We start from the raw sequence: 17634 nt of genomic DNA on the forward strand, positions 1-17634 counted from the left end.
CAGATGTTCTGTTATAACATGCTCACTCTTTTAACCAGTGTCGTGGATACCATGTGCGGAGTATTTGGCATTAGCACTTCCCCTCCCTCTGCAAGCAGCCTTCCCACCAGTGCAATCAACCAGTTACGTGCGCTGCACATTTTTGTGGTGATACAGCGACCCAAATGAAACTGGGTGAGATTTGCAGGTTACACTCGTACCACAGATAAGTACCATTGTGCCAGAGTCCAAGCAGACAGTACTACTGAACTTTGAGGAGAGAACACACAATTTTTGGGCTGTCTGTTGTAGTGCTGAAGATGAGGAGCAGGAAAGTCTGAACTGATAGGCCCTTTCTAGTTGGTTGGGAGAATGGCACAGAAGCATAAAAGTACCTGCTGTTTTTGCCAGGAATATCATGAACAATGTGTTACACCTACTGTCTCATTACTAGGAAGTTCTCTGCATGTCACTGTGGAGGGAACTGTCTGTGAGTAAGTCTGTAAAATCTTAAAATTGTGTTTAACTTCTAGACAGGTTAGGGTCAGTCATCTAATCTCCTTAAGATCAGGGGAAAGTGAAGGCACATTTACTTAAGTTCTTCCCACTGAAATCTCTCTCTCAGGTTTATTTCCCAAATTACCGCTGTACTTTAGCTTGACCAAAACATTTGATGGTTACGCTTGGCGTTATGCTGGTCAAACTTGTAAAATGTATTTTACTGTGCGACCTCAACAGTCCCATGTGGCGTTAAATTTCTATGAATCTGCTACATCCTATCTGAGCCCGATAATCTTATTGTCATGTGTACCGACATAAAAAAATCTCACACGAACACCAACAAGTTCCTACCATGAATGGAATCCCACTGTGTTAGGTACTGTATTCACATTTAGGTATATAGATCCCATCTATGTTTTTTCTGTAGCGACCCCTGTGACTAGTATTTTGTAGAAAGGGCTCTTTGTCACATAAATTGAGCTAGTAGCAAAGGAGAAGATGGTTGTTACATTAATAATAGTCTTCTCAAAGTAAGCAAGCCACGCTATTTTAAAAGCTAAAGACATTGATCTGGATTGTTCTGTTAGTGATTGTAACTGTATTTTGACAAATAACTGATGTAAATTCATGCATTTGGTCTGCTGAAGGTTTTGGCTGCAGAGTGGCAATTGCTTACTGTCCCATTACTTGACAGGTAAAAAGGCATATCATTGGTTCCTCCTAAACTCTAGCCTTAACAGAGAGCTTTTCGTTTGTTCTTCTTGAACTTTGTACGTTATCAGCCAATTCTGTTCTCTGTTACACCAGTGCAGGTTTGGACTAATGAACTAGACTTCCACAGTTATTCCAGATGGGCACAACCGTATGTAATAGCACACTTTAGCATTCTGTAACTAATTACTTTTTGGTGCTTCTGAAGTGCCCACTTCCATTGTGGTATCTAAGTTCTGTAAGAGATTTCGGAAGTTTCGGAAGAGATTTCCCAACAAAACTTCTGTTGACAGAGTGTGGCCACACACAAAAGCCAATCAGGAGAGTGCTCTGCTCTGGCGACGGAGCAGCCGGGCTGCCTGGCTGCTTTCTGAACAAAACAGGCACCTGGGAAGCACTGCAGACAGGGCTGTCTGTTGTTGTGGATGCCCTGTCTGTCGAGAGAAGGCACCCCCCCCACGTGTCCATGCATCTTTTTTATTGACAGAACCTGTAAACAGCAGCGTTATGCCTCATGGCATGGAGGCAGAACGCTGCTGGTGATTTTGTCAACAAACTGTCAACAAAATGCATTTTGTGTTTGCACGTTACACCAATTTTGCCAACAAAACCGGGGTTTTGTTGGCAGAACTCACTAGCGTAACCGTAGCCTTAGAAATTCAGGAAGTGGAGTCGAGTGTGAGGGGGAGTGAGGGGAGAAGGATCAAACATAGACGAATGAGAACTGGTCCCACTGGACTACAGGAATCTTCTTCAGTTAATTCAAAACAAAAATGTTAAAATGAGCAATTTTGTTGATCTGAAAAGGGATTTCTCTGATGGGTGATTAGGTAGGTGATTAGGTTTACTTACCCAAACCCTAGCAACCAGTGACACTGGAGCTGAAAAATGTGTCAGTCATTAGTCACTTCTGCCTAAGTGCAATGTAAATAAAAATGTAGCTAATAAGAGACTGACCCTTCCCTGTGCATTGGGGGAAAAAATCATTAATCACCTCTCAAAGCTGCTGTGAAAATTTACCGGGCTAGTTACTAAAGCTGGCGTTATAACCTTCTAATTCTGTCAATAACTTGCAATTATTTCCTAGCATACAGCTGACAAGTAGACTGGTGGGCAAAAACAGGAAAACGAATAGAACTTTTTAAAAAAGAGAGTGATAATTTTGTGTTGAGCGACCTGAGGACTGCCACTGTCCTCTATAGGGACAAAGATTTTTCCAGCCCAAGTAGCTGCAGCGGAAGCAGCTTTATGAAAGGCAGCTCACATTCTCACCTTCTCAAACAGCTACTCTTGGAGGAATCAGCTAGGAGGCTGAATTGAAAACTGATATAAAACCATTAGTTTTTGGTAGAAAGATGCAGTGGGATAGCAGTACTAAATTATAACTCAGCATATATGAAAAGCACCTCTAGCTGTTTTGAGAGATGCAATTCAATGATATTCTACCATAAAATAGGAAAGTCTTTTAGGAGAAAAATGCCTCCATTGGTAAGGAACTGCCTCTTGAATGGATTCCTCAGGGAACTCGAGCTCATGTGGTATTTGGCAAATGGGGACAAATGTTGAGTAGTAGTAGTAGTGGCCCAGGCTAGTAGCCCATAAATATACTGGAAGTGAGTTTTTAAAATGACACACCCACTGTATATAAGATACCATAAGAAGAGATATAGGGACAGGGGACAAGAAGATTAAACACACAGACCCAAGGAGGCTGTAGGTGTAGGTGCTTTCTGAACCTAATGCTTGGCAGGAGCTGGAGAGGGATTATCCAGTCATGCCAAGGTTGCCACAAAGGCCTATCATATTAGAAAAGTCAGATCCACTAGGAAGGAGAAAGGAAGAGCTTTAGCTTCAGTTCTGGCTGCACTGAGGTCATGGGGGCCTACATAATTTGATTTCTCTTCAGTGGCAGCAGTCCAGTTTCTTTTGCCTGCTCTTGAGTCTGGTGACTCCAATAATTCAAAAACATAACTATTGAAAATCTGGGCATGGAAGGTGGTCACAGCCTGTCACTGCAGGCTGCGTGATTTCTCCATAAGAGTACTGCTGACCTGATCTCTTGCAAGCCTTTTAGGAAAGTTCTGTCCCTTTCAACCAATCACTGAAAAATCAAATCAAACCTAACATTCTGAGGTGGAAGATCAGAATAAACTGAGGGAAACAACAATCCACGGGATTTTTGAAGGAAAAATACCAGCTAAATCCTCATGCCATCCATTCTGTACAAGGCAGAACATAATTTAGAAAGCTAATGACAATCTCAAGACAACCTATGAAGATGCTCAACAGTTCTGCAGCATCCAATCATACCTGTACAAATGAGATTTAGGGAACACTTGCTTAGAGACTGATCATCTTCAGTTGGAGAAACAAGCTGTTCAAATTTAATGCTGACAAGCAACAATGTTCACTCTCTAAAATGGACACTTTCTTCAGAAAGGAGGAAAGCAAGTGATACCATATTATTATGAAGATATCCTTACAACTATCTTCACTGCTGAGCCTGTTATGGGCTACTTTATCAAAGTTATTCAACTGCCGCAATGTATATTTTTTTCCCCAAGAAAATGTTATGGAACAGTATGCATTTTATTTTTAACTGAGCTGAAATACCAATATTTTATTATCTGCTAAATGGCAAGGGACAACATTTCTGTTTCTCTGTTATACCGCAGATTTACAGATTAATTGACTTCTTCTCTTTGGGAGCTTTCACTTTGTATTCTCTTGATTATGGAGATCACAGAGACGTTCTCACTACAAAAACGCAGCTTGTGTACCCTAGAACTCCTGAGCCAATAAGCCTTACAAATCACACATAAGTGACTACCACTCCTCACCTCTTAGCAAAGATGACATTGCTGAGCACTTCAGGAGTGTGGTTTCATACCATTAAAACTTCATTATTTTATTGGAAACATTCAGTTATTTGCAACTGGTATCTCAATCATGTTAATTAGCGAAGCTCAAAACTACTTAAAACTTCAGCAACACCTCCCACTGCAGTCTAGGAACATGGAAAGCAGTGTGAATACTTCTATTTTAAAAAAATATATGGCATCACTGTGGCATTTTCTTCACAGTTGTGAGGATTGACAGTTCTTATAAAGTTACAATGCCTCACTTTAATTTTATTAATCTTCTGTAACAAGATATGTCATGGAACAGAACGAAAACAGTTTATGTAATATGCTATATATGTTCACATACACTGTATAAACTTTTTTTTTTTTAATTTAAAAAGCTAAAATACTAAAATATATAACAGGGGTGTCCTTTTGGAATGGAGTGCTGAAGTTGCTGTTTAATCTCTTGTAATCCTTCATACAAGATCAATTTTTCTTTGTTTGCCTTCACAGTTGTCACTACTTTTACCAGAAGACTGCCAAGACTCCCTCCTTGAAGGGATCATTAATACAGGCATGCATTATATATCTTCAGCAGATGGTTTATAAAAAGATGTGATAGGTGAAAGTAAAAAGCTTAAAAAAACATTTGAAAGAAGCTTTAAAAGGTACTATATTCTTTTCAAAATTCCTTTTTTAAAATAAAGAACTGTTCTGTAGTCAGTGAAACATACCTACAATTATCATTTCAGCCTGCAAAATAGCTACTCTAGTGAATAAATAAATGTAATTACTTTAACAATGAAATTCATAGTCCAACTCAAAATGGTTTTCTTGGTCCGCCCGGTGTTCTGAAGTTCAACCAAATGTGCATTTGCTGAAGAGATTCCAAGTGGCATGCTGAAGTAAGGTCTTGTCTACACCCCCAACTTTTTCTGAAAATTGTCCTACTTTTCAGCAACAAAAGGAGCATCAATGTAAGACATGGTGCATGCGACTTCTGCTGTTTTAGTCACGTAGTCTAGCCATGGTGTAAGCAGGGTTACATGGCATGATGGTAAAAATCTATAAAATCAATCTATACTTAGTACTCTGGGCAGTTGCACCCATACTACACCACAGATGGGAGAGTTTCAAATATCATTAGTGTACATACAGCCAAAATGAATTACTGTGAGTCCAGCTGGAGGAGTTCTGTGGATGGCATAAGCAGAGAAGTGGAAGTCGTAGGCTTTGTGCTGAGAGATTATGAAGGCTATAGGATCAATCGGGGTAAGCAAGGCCTATGTCAACAAAGAAAAAAGCAGTCTCCAGGCCAGGCGGCAGCAGCAGCAAACAAGGACAAACAAAGGGGAACAGAGGCTAGTGACAGGGCAGCCTTGCAGCTGATTTGCAGGAGAGAGAAGCTGCTAAAGGAAAGGAATTGAGAGAGGAGGCAAGTGTAGTACCTATCACTTACGTAAAGGCAGGCAAGCAATGACAGATGCTGGAATTGGAGAGTGATGGCAGCACAAATGGAAGCAATACTATTGGAAAGATTGTGAAGAGTTTTGAGGACTTAAGTCTTTCAGTTTGACAGAAGGTTCTCCAGTACCTGAGGGCCAGGGGATGTCTGTGTGTGTGAGTCTGGTAATAATACGGATAAGTACCCCTTACAGGAAAAGAACTTCCCCATATATTGCTAATATTCTCTACATAAATCTTATTCCCTACCACTGTATTTTTTTTTTTACTATAAAGTTCTTTTTCCCCAACCCTTTGTTTATAAGCACTTGAAATTAACATGCTCTGTTCATCTGCAGAGCCACCTAAAGGGAGCACAAATCCACAAAATAATGTCTGCACTTACATAAATAGTGAGTACCGCAGAAAACTTTTCAACAAGGAGTTGGTGATATTTATTAAACCAACATTAAGATGTTTAGAGCTAGGTTAGGTCTATCCTAGGGAAATACGTCAATTTCAGATACACAATTGTAGCAATACAATCTTGCTAATGGGACCGTGGTGAAATCCATACACAGCAATATTTGCAGGCTTCAAGTTAAGACTTTGGGAGACTTGGGCAACTGAAAAGAAATTCTAATTGACTATGATCTGATAATCATTCCTCCAAATATGAGGTGTTATCATACTTGTTTTGGCACAAATGCTGGAAATGATTAGGCAAAGGTATACACATTAAAGTAATAACTTTTTTTTAAAAATTAGCTCAGAAGTGAAGTCCAATTGACTGCATTTTCACCCAATAGACATTAGTCTGTTTATCTGCATGATTAGAACAGATAAAACTAAAGATAACATAGACACAGCTAGTCTCGAGAGCATTGTTACCATGTGATAAAAGATAGTAAGCAAGATAAGCCTTATAGCCATGAGAACACTGTTATAACACTGAAGGCACAGGTGGCATTTACAAATATATAAGGAGAGTTTTAGTTCTGTGGGGAAGGGACTAAGCCACAATTTCCAGTTACAATGAAATTACAGCCTACAATATTCTAGTGAGAAGGCAAGTCAATTTCATTTTGGGAGAGAGAAAGATAATTCTCCCTCCATTCTCTTACTCACAGGAGAGGAATGTTTAAAAAAAGAAAAGAAAAGAAAAAAAATCAAGAAAGACTGCAGATACCCCCCGCTCTTCGCCCACCTCCAGTTTGTCTTCCTTCTCTATACATCCAGTCATGGTGGGGTAGAAGCTGAGCAGGGAGAAGGCTATGGTGCTGTTTCATTGCTGTGTAGACACCTGGGCTTGGGCTGGGGTCTGGGTTTTAGGACCCTGTGGGAGGGTTTCAGAACTGAAGCTTCAACCTGAGCCGAGAAGTCTATACGGCAGTGAAACTGCACCACAGCCCAAGCCCTGTTAGTCCAAATCAGCTGGCACAGGCCAGCCCCAGGTTTTTGTTTGCTGCGTAGACATAACCTAAAAGATCTGATAATAGTTTGGGGATTCTAGTAACTAAAACTTTAGTTCTAATAATTAAAACTTTAGGGCCTGTCTAAACACAAAACTTGTCCCTCTAACTATAGTGGTATAGTCAAGTAGTACACCCCCTAATATGGACCCATGTGTACTGGGGTAGTTTATTTCAGTGCTGGAAAAGGAATAAGTTATAACAGTTTAAGGCACATGTATATTGGAATAACATTTACACTAATAAGTTTCCCAGTATAAACATATTGGTAAAAAAATATGATGCTTGTTCCTGAAATACTTGTATGAAATCTGTATGGAAATCAGTCCTTAGACAATAGTGACTATAAAAGCACTGTGCTGTGAGAAAAGAATGATTATTTTTGTGATGTTAGACTAAGCAATGGGGACTACAGTGGCATAGCTACGTCACCATAGCTGGGCTGCACTAATCCTGAAGTAGAGAGACAGCTCATAGCAGTGATGGGCAACCAAAGGCCCATCAGGATTCTATGTGTAGCCCTCAAGACATTTTGTTTACCAGCACCCATATGCAGGGTTGCCAGATACTGCTGGTTTCTGTCCATATAAGGTTTTCTCTACCCTTGTTACTAAAGTGACATTCACATAAAGTAGAAGGCACATGAAGTGAGGTGTGCGCTGACTGCACAAAACATTGACTATGACAGCTATGTGCTCCTCTGTATCCAATCAAAGAGCTACTACAGTTGAAGCAGCACCCACGCACATTCTAAGTACACAAGTACAGTTAGCAGGGAGTCCCGGGGGGGGGGGGGGGGGCAGGCAGGGGAACCCAAGGGAGTGGTGAGCTGGTGAGAGCAAGAGGGTTCACAAGGGGTCAGATGATGGGCCATGCCTAACTCTTTGCCCTCCCTAGCCATCCACCATACAATTTTCATACTTAGTGTGGCCCTGAGGCAAAACAGTTTGATCACCACTGAGTTACATCAAGCTAAATTTTAAGTGTAGACCCAAGTCTTAAATTAGATTGTATTCTACGATAATGGTTGTGTACCACATATGTTGTCATTTGTTTTATGTAAATAAAAGCTTAACCAGAAGTAAAAGAGAGCAAATGACTCATACAGTGACTAATTCTTAATTTTACCAATGTTCCTTGAATTCAATATCTAAGTTGCTTATTATATGTGCAAACATACTCATTACACAAAAAGGGTCTTTTAAGGAGGAGGGCATTATAGCTTTTATGCCAAATAACACTGACCTGCAATGTGCTTATAATAATTTTAGAGTAATTGATACAGAGCAGAGGTACTCTGAAGGAATAATGATGCAAATATTTATCAATTGTTTTCCATTCTTCAGGAAACTCACTGCAAAGGATTAGAAGTTAAAGATACTTGCTTAGCCTTTCATATCTGCAGAATACATTGTTGTTGTTATGCATGATCCAAAAGTGGACCACTCATTCCCATGAAACAATGTCTCTGCTCTTAAAGCCTTGAAGTTGAATTTCAGACATGATTAAAGATAAGAAGTAATACATACGTTAGAAATTCGGAAATGAAAAATAATAATGAGAGCTCTGCCATGCTACAACAGAATCAACAGATCTTGGCCACTGGATTGACAATGAACTCCAGAGAGAAGGTAGTTATCCAGGAAGCAAAACACAGGCAGAATCTCTATAGCATAGCAAAAGCGGATTTTCAAATGCAAGACTTTCTTGTATGTGTACAATGGAAGTACAATGAAAAAAGGGGAGAAAGTCTGGACCTGCACGAGAGTCATTCCTCAGAACAGGGACAGGCAAATCTTTTACATCAGGCCCCGCTTTTCACACTGTGATGGAGTGGGGGATATGTATGTGTATGTGAGTGGCTCACAGAGGGTGTAGGGCTCCCGCTGAGGGTAACTGAGGCGACCAGGTGACACCTCTGGACTGCAGACAAAGGAGGAGGTGGAACCTGAGGGGTTTGAATTGGAACTGGTAGTTGGGAAGTATTTAGTCCGGGCTGGGACAGAGAGAAACAAAGGATGGGGCAAGACCCTGGAGGTCCCTTGGGGCCTCCTCTCCCCAATGTGGATTGGGCTGGCTGTCCCTGATTGCTGTACTGACTCTTCTGTAAGACACTGTGTCCCGTCAGCTAATACACCCACTTTTCTCCTGCTGAGTGAGAGTCACTCCTGCCTGCAGAAGGGTTGCAGAGCTTGGGGACCCCGAACCCCATCACAGACACCTGCAATTAGCAGGCCTACCATAACCTGCTGAATGTACTCTGAACAGATGGAAATTTTGGTTATGTTCATATGAGAAAAAAAACAACAACCCCTTTTGACCTGTGTGAGAAAATAATTCTGTAGAATGTAAAAACGTTATCAATCTGTACATAAATGTGAATACACATACATAAAAACAGATTTCAACAATTTTAATTAGATGGATGAGTCTGAGACCCATCAGCCAATCATGCTGTACCCCCACTTACAAAATGTCACCCCTCCAAGAGGGCTCAGTGTGCGCACCCCTGCCATAGAGTAACTATATTCCTGAGAAACTAGTAGTGATTAAGATGAGCAGGGAAAAATATTAAAATAACTTACATTATACTGATGATTAGCCACAGGTTTATAATTGGTTGTTACAGCTTTGTCCAACTGCTGTGATAGTCTTACAGGTTTAGAAGATTCTTCTATCTGTAGCCTTCAATACAAAAAAGGATCAGTATTAAAAACCTCAGAATACACATACCACTACTGAGTTTACTCTAAGAATCAACAAAAGGGACCAATTCTAATTAAAGTTGAATTGCAAAGATGGCATATAGTAACAAAGAGGAAGCCGTGCTAGTCTTTACACTATCAAAACAAAAAGCAGTCAAGTAGCACTTTAAAGACTAGCAAAATGGTTTATTAGGTGAGCTTTCGTGGGACAGACCCACTTCTTCAGACCATAGCCAGACCAGAACAGACTCAATATTTAAGTTTTGATAGTGTAAAGATGGCATATATTAGTAGAATATTAGTAGAATGTATGCCATCATGTGCCAGCAATGCTCCACTGCAATTTACATTGGCCAAACTGGACAGTCTCTATGTAAAAGAATAAATGGACATAAATCAGACATCAGGAACGGTAATGTACAGAAGCCTGTGGGGGAACACTTCAATCTCCCTGGACACTCAGTAGCAGGTATATGCGTGGCAGTCCTGAAACAAAGAAATTTCAAAAAGCAAATGGAGAGAGAAATCTCTGAGCTGCAATTTATTTGCAAATTTGACTCCATTAGCCAAGGATTAAACAGAGACTGAGAGTGGCTCGCAGCTTACAAAAACAGCTTTTCTGCTCTGGGTGTTAATATCTCCCCATTAGACTCTGACAATGGCTCATATGCCCCTGTCTGATAAGACTTGTTTTTTCCTCTTTTGATAAGTACTATTGATAATGGGCCATTTCCACCTTGCTGAATAGACCTGCCAGCTCTGGCCCTCCCTTTCACTGGGACCTCACTCTTTAAATACCCCTCTGAAACCACCCCCCCACTCATGCATCTGATGAAGTGGGTCTTTGCCCACGAAAGCTTATGCTCCAAAATATCTGTAAGTATATAAGGTGCCACGAGACTTTTGTTGTTCTCTAATTCGGAACTTTCTCATATGGCAACATCCATAATCCAGCATGATTTTTGTTAGCTGGATGACCACTTTTCGTGGGTGTGGCCAAGTTTCCTGTGGTCCTACAAAGTTTGTTTACAGCCACCAGTCCTGGCTCTCAGTGTTTTGTGCTGTTATTTAGCTTTAATTTACCCCAAAACGTCTTCTAGGAGCCCAGTAAGCAGTGGAGGTATTGGTAATTTGTTAGACAATATTGACCTCCTGTGGTCCATCAAATTCTTTTACATTTTTTACATTAGTTCTTGTCTATGCAATTTTTGCTCAAGAACTCTAGGGACTACTAGCATATCTTCAGATTAAGCAATCCAGAAGATACCGAAAGCAATTGATAGGGGATAATCAGATTATATGTTACTCAAAAGCATGACATACTCTTGAGAGAAAAGGCCCCCTTTGTTAAAGATTCAAATCCTCTAGCTCATTCAGTGGAAGGCTGTGGAAAACACTCTGCTCAGTCATGAAAAAAACAAAACAAAACAAAACAAAACAAACAAACAAACATCGCCTCTTCCGCTACATTGAATGGCCACAATCACACTGACTGATCACCTGAAAGCTTATGCCCTAATAAATCCGTTAATCTCTAAGGAATGACAGGACTCCTCGTTATTTTTACAGATACAGACTAACATGGCTATGCCTCTCAGACTTTTCACTTATGCAGTCTTCCAACAAGCCTACCACCAAAACTAGGAAAGAATAAACTTAATGTCCCTACTATTTTAAAGCTAATTATAAAAGCATGCAGAAGAGACTTTTCAGGCACTCATCTTGCATGGTAAAGAAGCAATCAAGAAGACTTTTTTTTTTTTTTTGCAAGTTGCCCAAAAGAACAAATGTGGGGATAAATTTATCCAAGTCTGGACCAACATATGATCAGTTTTGACTCAGCATCCTAAAATGCCTTAAAAGATGACCATAAAGCTGTCCCTTAGTCCAATGTTACTGTACACCACTTTTTGAATAGCTACTCTATGGTTGAGCTTTACAAAATTTTTGTTGATTTCATCACACTAAAACTAATTTAGGGTAAAGGAGTTGCTGTGCTGGGCCAGACCCAGCCCTCCATCTCATTCAGTATCATTGGCTCTAACACTGTTTCAGAGAAAGCTACAAGAAACCCTGCAGTAGCAAGTTATAAGATAACTTGCCCCAGAGAAAATTTAAATGAATGTCTGCTTGATGTTACCACATAAATAGAAGAAAACCTTACAAGCAGTGAAGTGTTTTTCCCTACAGGCATACTTTACAGATTCAAATATGAATTTTTAATCATATGGGATCCAAGTATTGTATTACAGTAAGTGAACAATTAAATCTGTCTGGTACAGCAAAAAGAAAAAACAAAACACATTGAGACAACATCTACACTACAGTGATCTTTTAAAAGAAGTTCTTCAGGAAGATCTCTTCAGAAAAATCTTCTTTCAAAAGAGTGCATCCAAACACAAAAAGGCAGATCGAAAGACTGACCCTCTCTTTCAACAGAGAGCATTCAAACAGCCCCTGCTCTTTTGAAAGAGTAGACCAAGGATCAAAAAATCTGGCACCATGAGGACTACTCTTTTGAAAAAAGGACCCCAGAGGTGTCTACACACACTTTTTTCTGAAAGATTCTTTTGGAAAAAGATGCTGTTCCTCATGTGGGAAAGGAAGAGAGCTGCTGGAAAAAGTGCTGTGTTCTTTCGATTTCAGCTCAAAAGAGCGCATTTTGTGTATAAATGCTCTTTGGGCTTTTTCAGAAAAGGCCCATTTTTTCAAAAGAATTTGCCAGCGCAGACACCACCTGATGGTAAAGCAATAGAAAATACAATACCTAATAAACCATCCAATACTATAAAATATTGAAACTAAATACATCAAAGTTCTTTGATCTCTTTAGTTCCTCTTCCTACCCATGCATTTATATCTTTTCAAACTATATTTTACAGTTGAAAACCAAATGTGTTGGCTATACAAGATTAAATCCGTTATAGAATTTTACAATTTACATTAACAATTGGACAAGCTGCTGTTTATGTCTCTACTAGAAAAATAAATTATATTGACAGAAACAATGTGTTTATTTTAGAGAATTATAGAGGGGAAAAGTTAAGAATCTAATATGTATACAGCTACTGAAGGTTCAATAATCACCCTTCAAATCCAGCATCTCTGAATGCTGGTCGCAGTTAGATTTTCTTCCAGAGTGATATATATTCCATTTTCTTTGGGATTTTTGCAAAGATGTTATTTGTTTAATAGTTTCAGGGTGTCTTACAAACACATCTGCCTTGTACTCTAAACCCAAGTAAACTATGCCAACATTCCTAATTAAAGCCAACCTTCAACAAAATGCAGCTTAAAACACCTTCACTATGTGAGCGCTAGCCAATTTTTCTTTTAGCTGTCTGGTAACAGATTTCCCCAGGGTTTAATTTAATTCTTGCCCACTGCTCCCAGTTCCTGTCCCTTCAAGTGAAAGCTGCTATTTTTTATTTCAAAAGTTTCTTTTGTCTTCCAGGTTAATCAGGTAGTGTTACATGTTAGTGATCTGGTTACCAAAGCACACTCAACCACACAGACTGATTTTTGCAGAAGGGATGAAAAGGGCACAAATTTGTGTCTCTTTTCTCCCCAACCCCACTGGATATCATGACTCAAATTCTGCCCTGTTCTTAGTTTTACGTAAACCTTATGTGAGTGAGGTTAAACAGAGTAAATCAGGGCAGATTTTGTTTACCTCTTTAATTTATACCTCATTGTCTGTCTCTTTCCCTCTTTGCTCCTCATTTGGCTATGTGGGTCACCCCAATTTTTTCCCTTGCTTCACTTGTCTCCTCTGAGGCAGCTCTATTAGGCAATCCTCCTAGAAAAGGAGGACAAGAAATAATTCCTGACAAAACCTCTCTGTGTTGTTCCTTGTCTTTGACAATGGTGGTTTCTAGTGATGAAGAAGGCATCGTGTGCTAGATTTGTTTTTCTAAGAAAATACATAACTGATGCTTAAGCTCAAATTCAGATGCTCTGCCATTAGTCCACTCCTCAAGGGCATTCCAATGTCTCTACATTCATCTTTCTGGTTATTTTAAATTTCCTTCCTTTGTTCCTATCATCCATTCATGCCACCGCACAGCACTCTTGAAATAGCGAGGACTGTGTCTATGCCATTGAATAAAACACATCCCCAGTAAACTGCCAAGATACAATGTGTACTATGTGCAAATGCTAAGACATAGTTTCTTCTTTAAGATTCAGCTCAGGAACAATATAACAACACTTACAAATATTCATCTAATCTTAAGTTTCTAAGGCATGGTACTGGTGTTAGTGAATGATAACTAACAACAATGTAGGGAAGTTTCCCTATATTATAGATATGGAAACAGAGCCAAAGAAGTTAAGTAATTTGCCCACGACTGGATAGCGAGTCTGTGGCAAAGCCATGGTTTCCTTGGTTCTAACCCACATGCACTCCACTAGACCATACTGCTACTGCAGTAACAGGCCAAATTTAAAATGATATCTTTCCATGCTGTACGCTCCTTCCTATTAATAATTCCTAATTATTATACATTTATTAGATAAATATATTGTTCATTGCTGTATCAAAACCACGGCTACAGTTACATGAGTTTTGCCGACAAAACCCTGGTATTGTTGACAGAACTGGTGGAACGTCCACACGCAAAATGTGTTTTGTTGATAGTTTATCTACAAAGCTCAGCACTCTCGCCAGCAGTGTTCTGCTTCTCACCCATGAGGCATAACGGTGCTGTCGATCGACAAAAAAGCTGTGTGGACACCTGGAGGGCCTTCTCTTGACATACAGGTCATCCAAGACAATGATCAACTCTCTCTGCTGCGCTTCCAGGTGCTTGTTTTGTTGAGGGAGCAGCCGGGTAGTCCGCCCACTCTGTTGACGAGTGGTGTGCTCTTCTGACTGGCTTTTGGGTGTGGCTCACTCTGTTGACAGAAGATTGTTGGGAAATCTCTTCCAACAGTGACGTCTGTCGACAGATCTCTCTAGTGTAACGGTAGCCCACCTGAATACCTCCTCCTTCTTCTAAGATTAGTGGGAAATGTGGGCACTTGATATGTTGCAGAATCAACTCTGTATGCTGACATACAACTGCAATACTGAAAAACTTGCTACAGATTCTCAACAACCCCAGCTCCTGCACTGAAAGGAAAACAGCCATGGAATATTAAATCTTCTGCAGTTACAAACAGTGTTCCTTTATCAAGATTATTTTTTCAAAATAAAACTGAAAGCATGGGTTGGAACAACTCACAATTAACTGGGAATAGCCTTCTGGTGGTTATGCCAAAAATGCTTCTGCTTAATAAATCAGAAATTTTCTCCATAATGAATGCAATCAAGAGAATCCCAAGCACACTAGCTGATATGGTTGGGAGATCATTTAAGGCCAAAGAACACACTATTTCTATGCAGCTTTTAAAAAGTAACCTATTTTGCATGCAAGAAAGACAGTAATGTCTTACATTTACATTTCTTAAAAAAAGAGTTGCCACACAGTCTAGTATTTTTATGTCAACTCAGAAGCAGTGGTATTTTCCAGAACATTTACCTCTGCAGTCTTCAAAAAAAATGACAGGCCTCGTGGGATCTTTGTTTTGACTAAATATAAGTCTACAATCGTTACATTTTGAGTGCCACATTTCAATACTAAGCAAAATAAAAGTAGTCATGAATGTAATGTAAAGCCCCCTCCCTCGACACAATATTTGTAATGAGCAGCTAAGAAAATGCCTGCTTTTACAGAGAATGAGAGAGAATTCTAACAAATTGAACTTGAGAGCAAGGTCAACCTCCTTGAGCAGATGCTGGCAAGCTTCACTTCCAAGACCTTCCAGCTTCCACAGCAGAAATTTTCCAGTTCTACATGCACCTAAAGATGCGGCTATTTGCCCATGAAAGCTTATGTTCCAACAAATCTGCTAGTGCCACAGGGCTTCTCGTTGTATTTCTGGATACAGACTAACACATCTACCCCTCTGATACTTGTCACCAGTTGAAATCACTGAATCTGTTGCCTAGTAAGGTCTAAGAAATATCACTGTTGTAGTTTTGTGTGTCTTGTGCTCTCTACACTAAGTGTAATCATTGAACCATTGGTGCACCACAGAAAGCTATCTGATAACATGGGGGCTAATATATTTTCCTGTTTCCAGCTACTGAACAGCAGAACAGAAAACTAAAAAATAAAATAATAAAATCTCAATTTCCTATAATCACTAACTAATGTGAGCAATTACTGCTCTTGCCGCAAAGATGTTCTGCATTTGTAGGTAAAAGGAATAAGATTAACCTCTTTAATGTGTGTCCACAATATGATGATGTACAATCTCTTGCACTATAGGATCACCTTTCCCATTTGGTGTTTTCTTATGTCTTCACCCATTTTGTGTTTTCTTACATCTTCACACTTCTCCTGCAGAATTATGGAATCTAAACACGTCTCCAGATGTTTTGAATCACTTGGTATCCACACTGGATAGCAGTCACAATATTTTTCCTCTGGATTTCTGATGCCAGATAATTGCTCAGATTTGTTTTGGATCATTGCTCAGAAGCTCAAGACTGTGCAATTACAAAGATCTGAGACACATGATAAATACCGATGCATTAATATTGTTTCAGTGGTTGAGAGTTTTGCAGTGTGGATGAACTAAACCATGTCTGGCCAAAAACAGTGTAAAAAAAGCAGTTCTATGGAATAGTTCTACCCAACGTATTTATAAACTCCAGTACATTACTTCTGGGAAGAATTCTGTATAAAAAAAATTACAGATTCTGGACACAATAATTGAAAATTCTGCACATTTCATTTGTCAAAATAAGAATATATCACTCTAGTTTTAATTATTTTGGTAATTTGTTTAAACTACAATACAATGGATGGTGATTGGGAGTGGTGAGCATTAGAGAATACCCCCAAGTGTTCTTGCCAAATAGGGACGTACGAAATTTATTTCAAGCTATTAGTCAACAAACATATGCATCCATATGCCCCGTGTTACATTCTTGACAACTGAAAATCAAGTGAGGGCTGGGGCATCAAACTCACAATTTATATTGGATACTGTCTCCAGAAAGGTGAGTAGCAAAAGCTCATGAAGCACATTTTGATGGGAAATTTTTTCAGTCCAAAAATTTAGACCAGTTCTAGTCACTATATCTCCACAAGCATTTATAAGGCTATACTGCTCTTCACTCCACTCTGGCAATGTAAAGGAATGTTAAAACTTTTACATTTGTTTTCTACTCCTGAAGGAATTCACAAAGACAATGGGAACAATTCACTAAGCAAGCTGACTGCTATATTCTGCGCTGCCTAACAGAGCCTGATCTATGCCTATCTGCTCAGAAACACACTGAAGCTCTGCCCCTCCCTGCTGAGCATGCTGCAACAGCTAACAAGAGGGAGAGCATCCACCTGTCTAAAACACACAGATGTCTAGTCCACCTTCCCTCAGCCAGAGGTGCAAGTAAACAATACTTTTTGTCCATATGAGGGTGAGGGCCACCTGACTACCAGCCTTTCTCCTTCCCTCTACAGAGCTACTGTGTCAACAGTACAGGCCTAAGGCGGGGTGTGGCTGGGAGTTCTGCCACCTTCCCCAGTGAGAGGGACAGTCTATGTGCTTGGCTTTCTCCCCCATCCTCCAAAATCAAATGCATCTCTTCTGCAAAATGTCTAATAACCAGCATGGCGTCAAGTTCTCCACTGTTGTTACCAAATCAACATGCTTTATATGTCAACTCTGATTTAATAATTGAAAAAAGAATAGTTTCAGGAAGGTTAGAATTGTAGCATGTTGTTTCTCAACATTATTCAAAAGCACTAAGGACAACTAAGGACAGTACGCACATCAAAATAAATAACTGCTCATCACTTTATGGATTAATGGTATTTTCCAGTGTTGAAAAAATAAACCACTGGTTCTAGACAGATTATTTGCCTGATTAATTTTTTTATGACAAAAGAATTTCCAGGTTCAGAAGTAAGGTATTATTCTGAG

General features: G+C 39.6%; 1 protein-coding gene across 1 annotated transcript in view; it reads right to left on the reverse strand.

Annotated features, from left to right (window-relative positions):
- The window catches only part of GTF2F2 (general transcription factor IIF subunit 2), a 140312-nt gene that overhangs the window by 18888 nt on the left and 103790 nt on the right, over positions 1–17634 (reverse strand). The window contains exon 7 of the mRNA XM_074982807.1: positions 9538–9637. Coding sequence (XP_074838908.1) covers positions 9538–9637 — 100 coding nt within the window. The remainder of the gene's footprint in view (positions 1–9537; positions 9638–17634) is intronic.

Source organism: Carettochelys insculpta, chromosome 1 (genome assembly GCF_033958435.1).
Source record: "Carettochelys insculpta isolate YL-2023 chromosome 1, ASM3395843v1, whole genome shotgun sequence".
Lineage (NCBI taxonomy): Eukaryota > Metazoa > Chordata > Testudines > Carettochelyidae > Carettochelys > Carettochelys insculpta.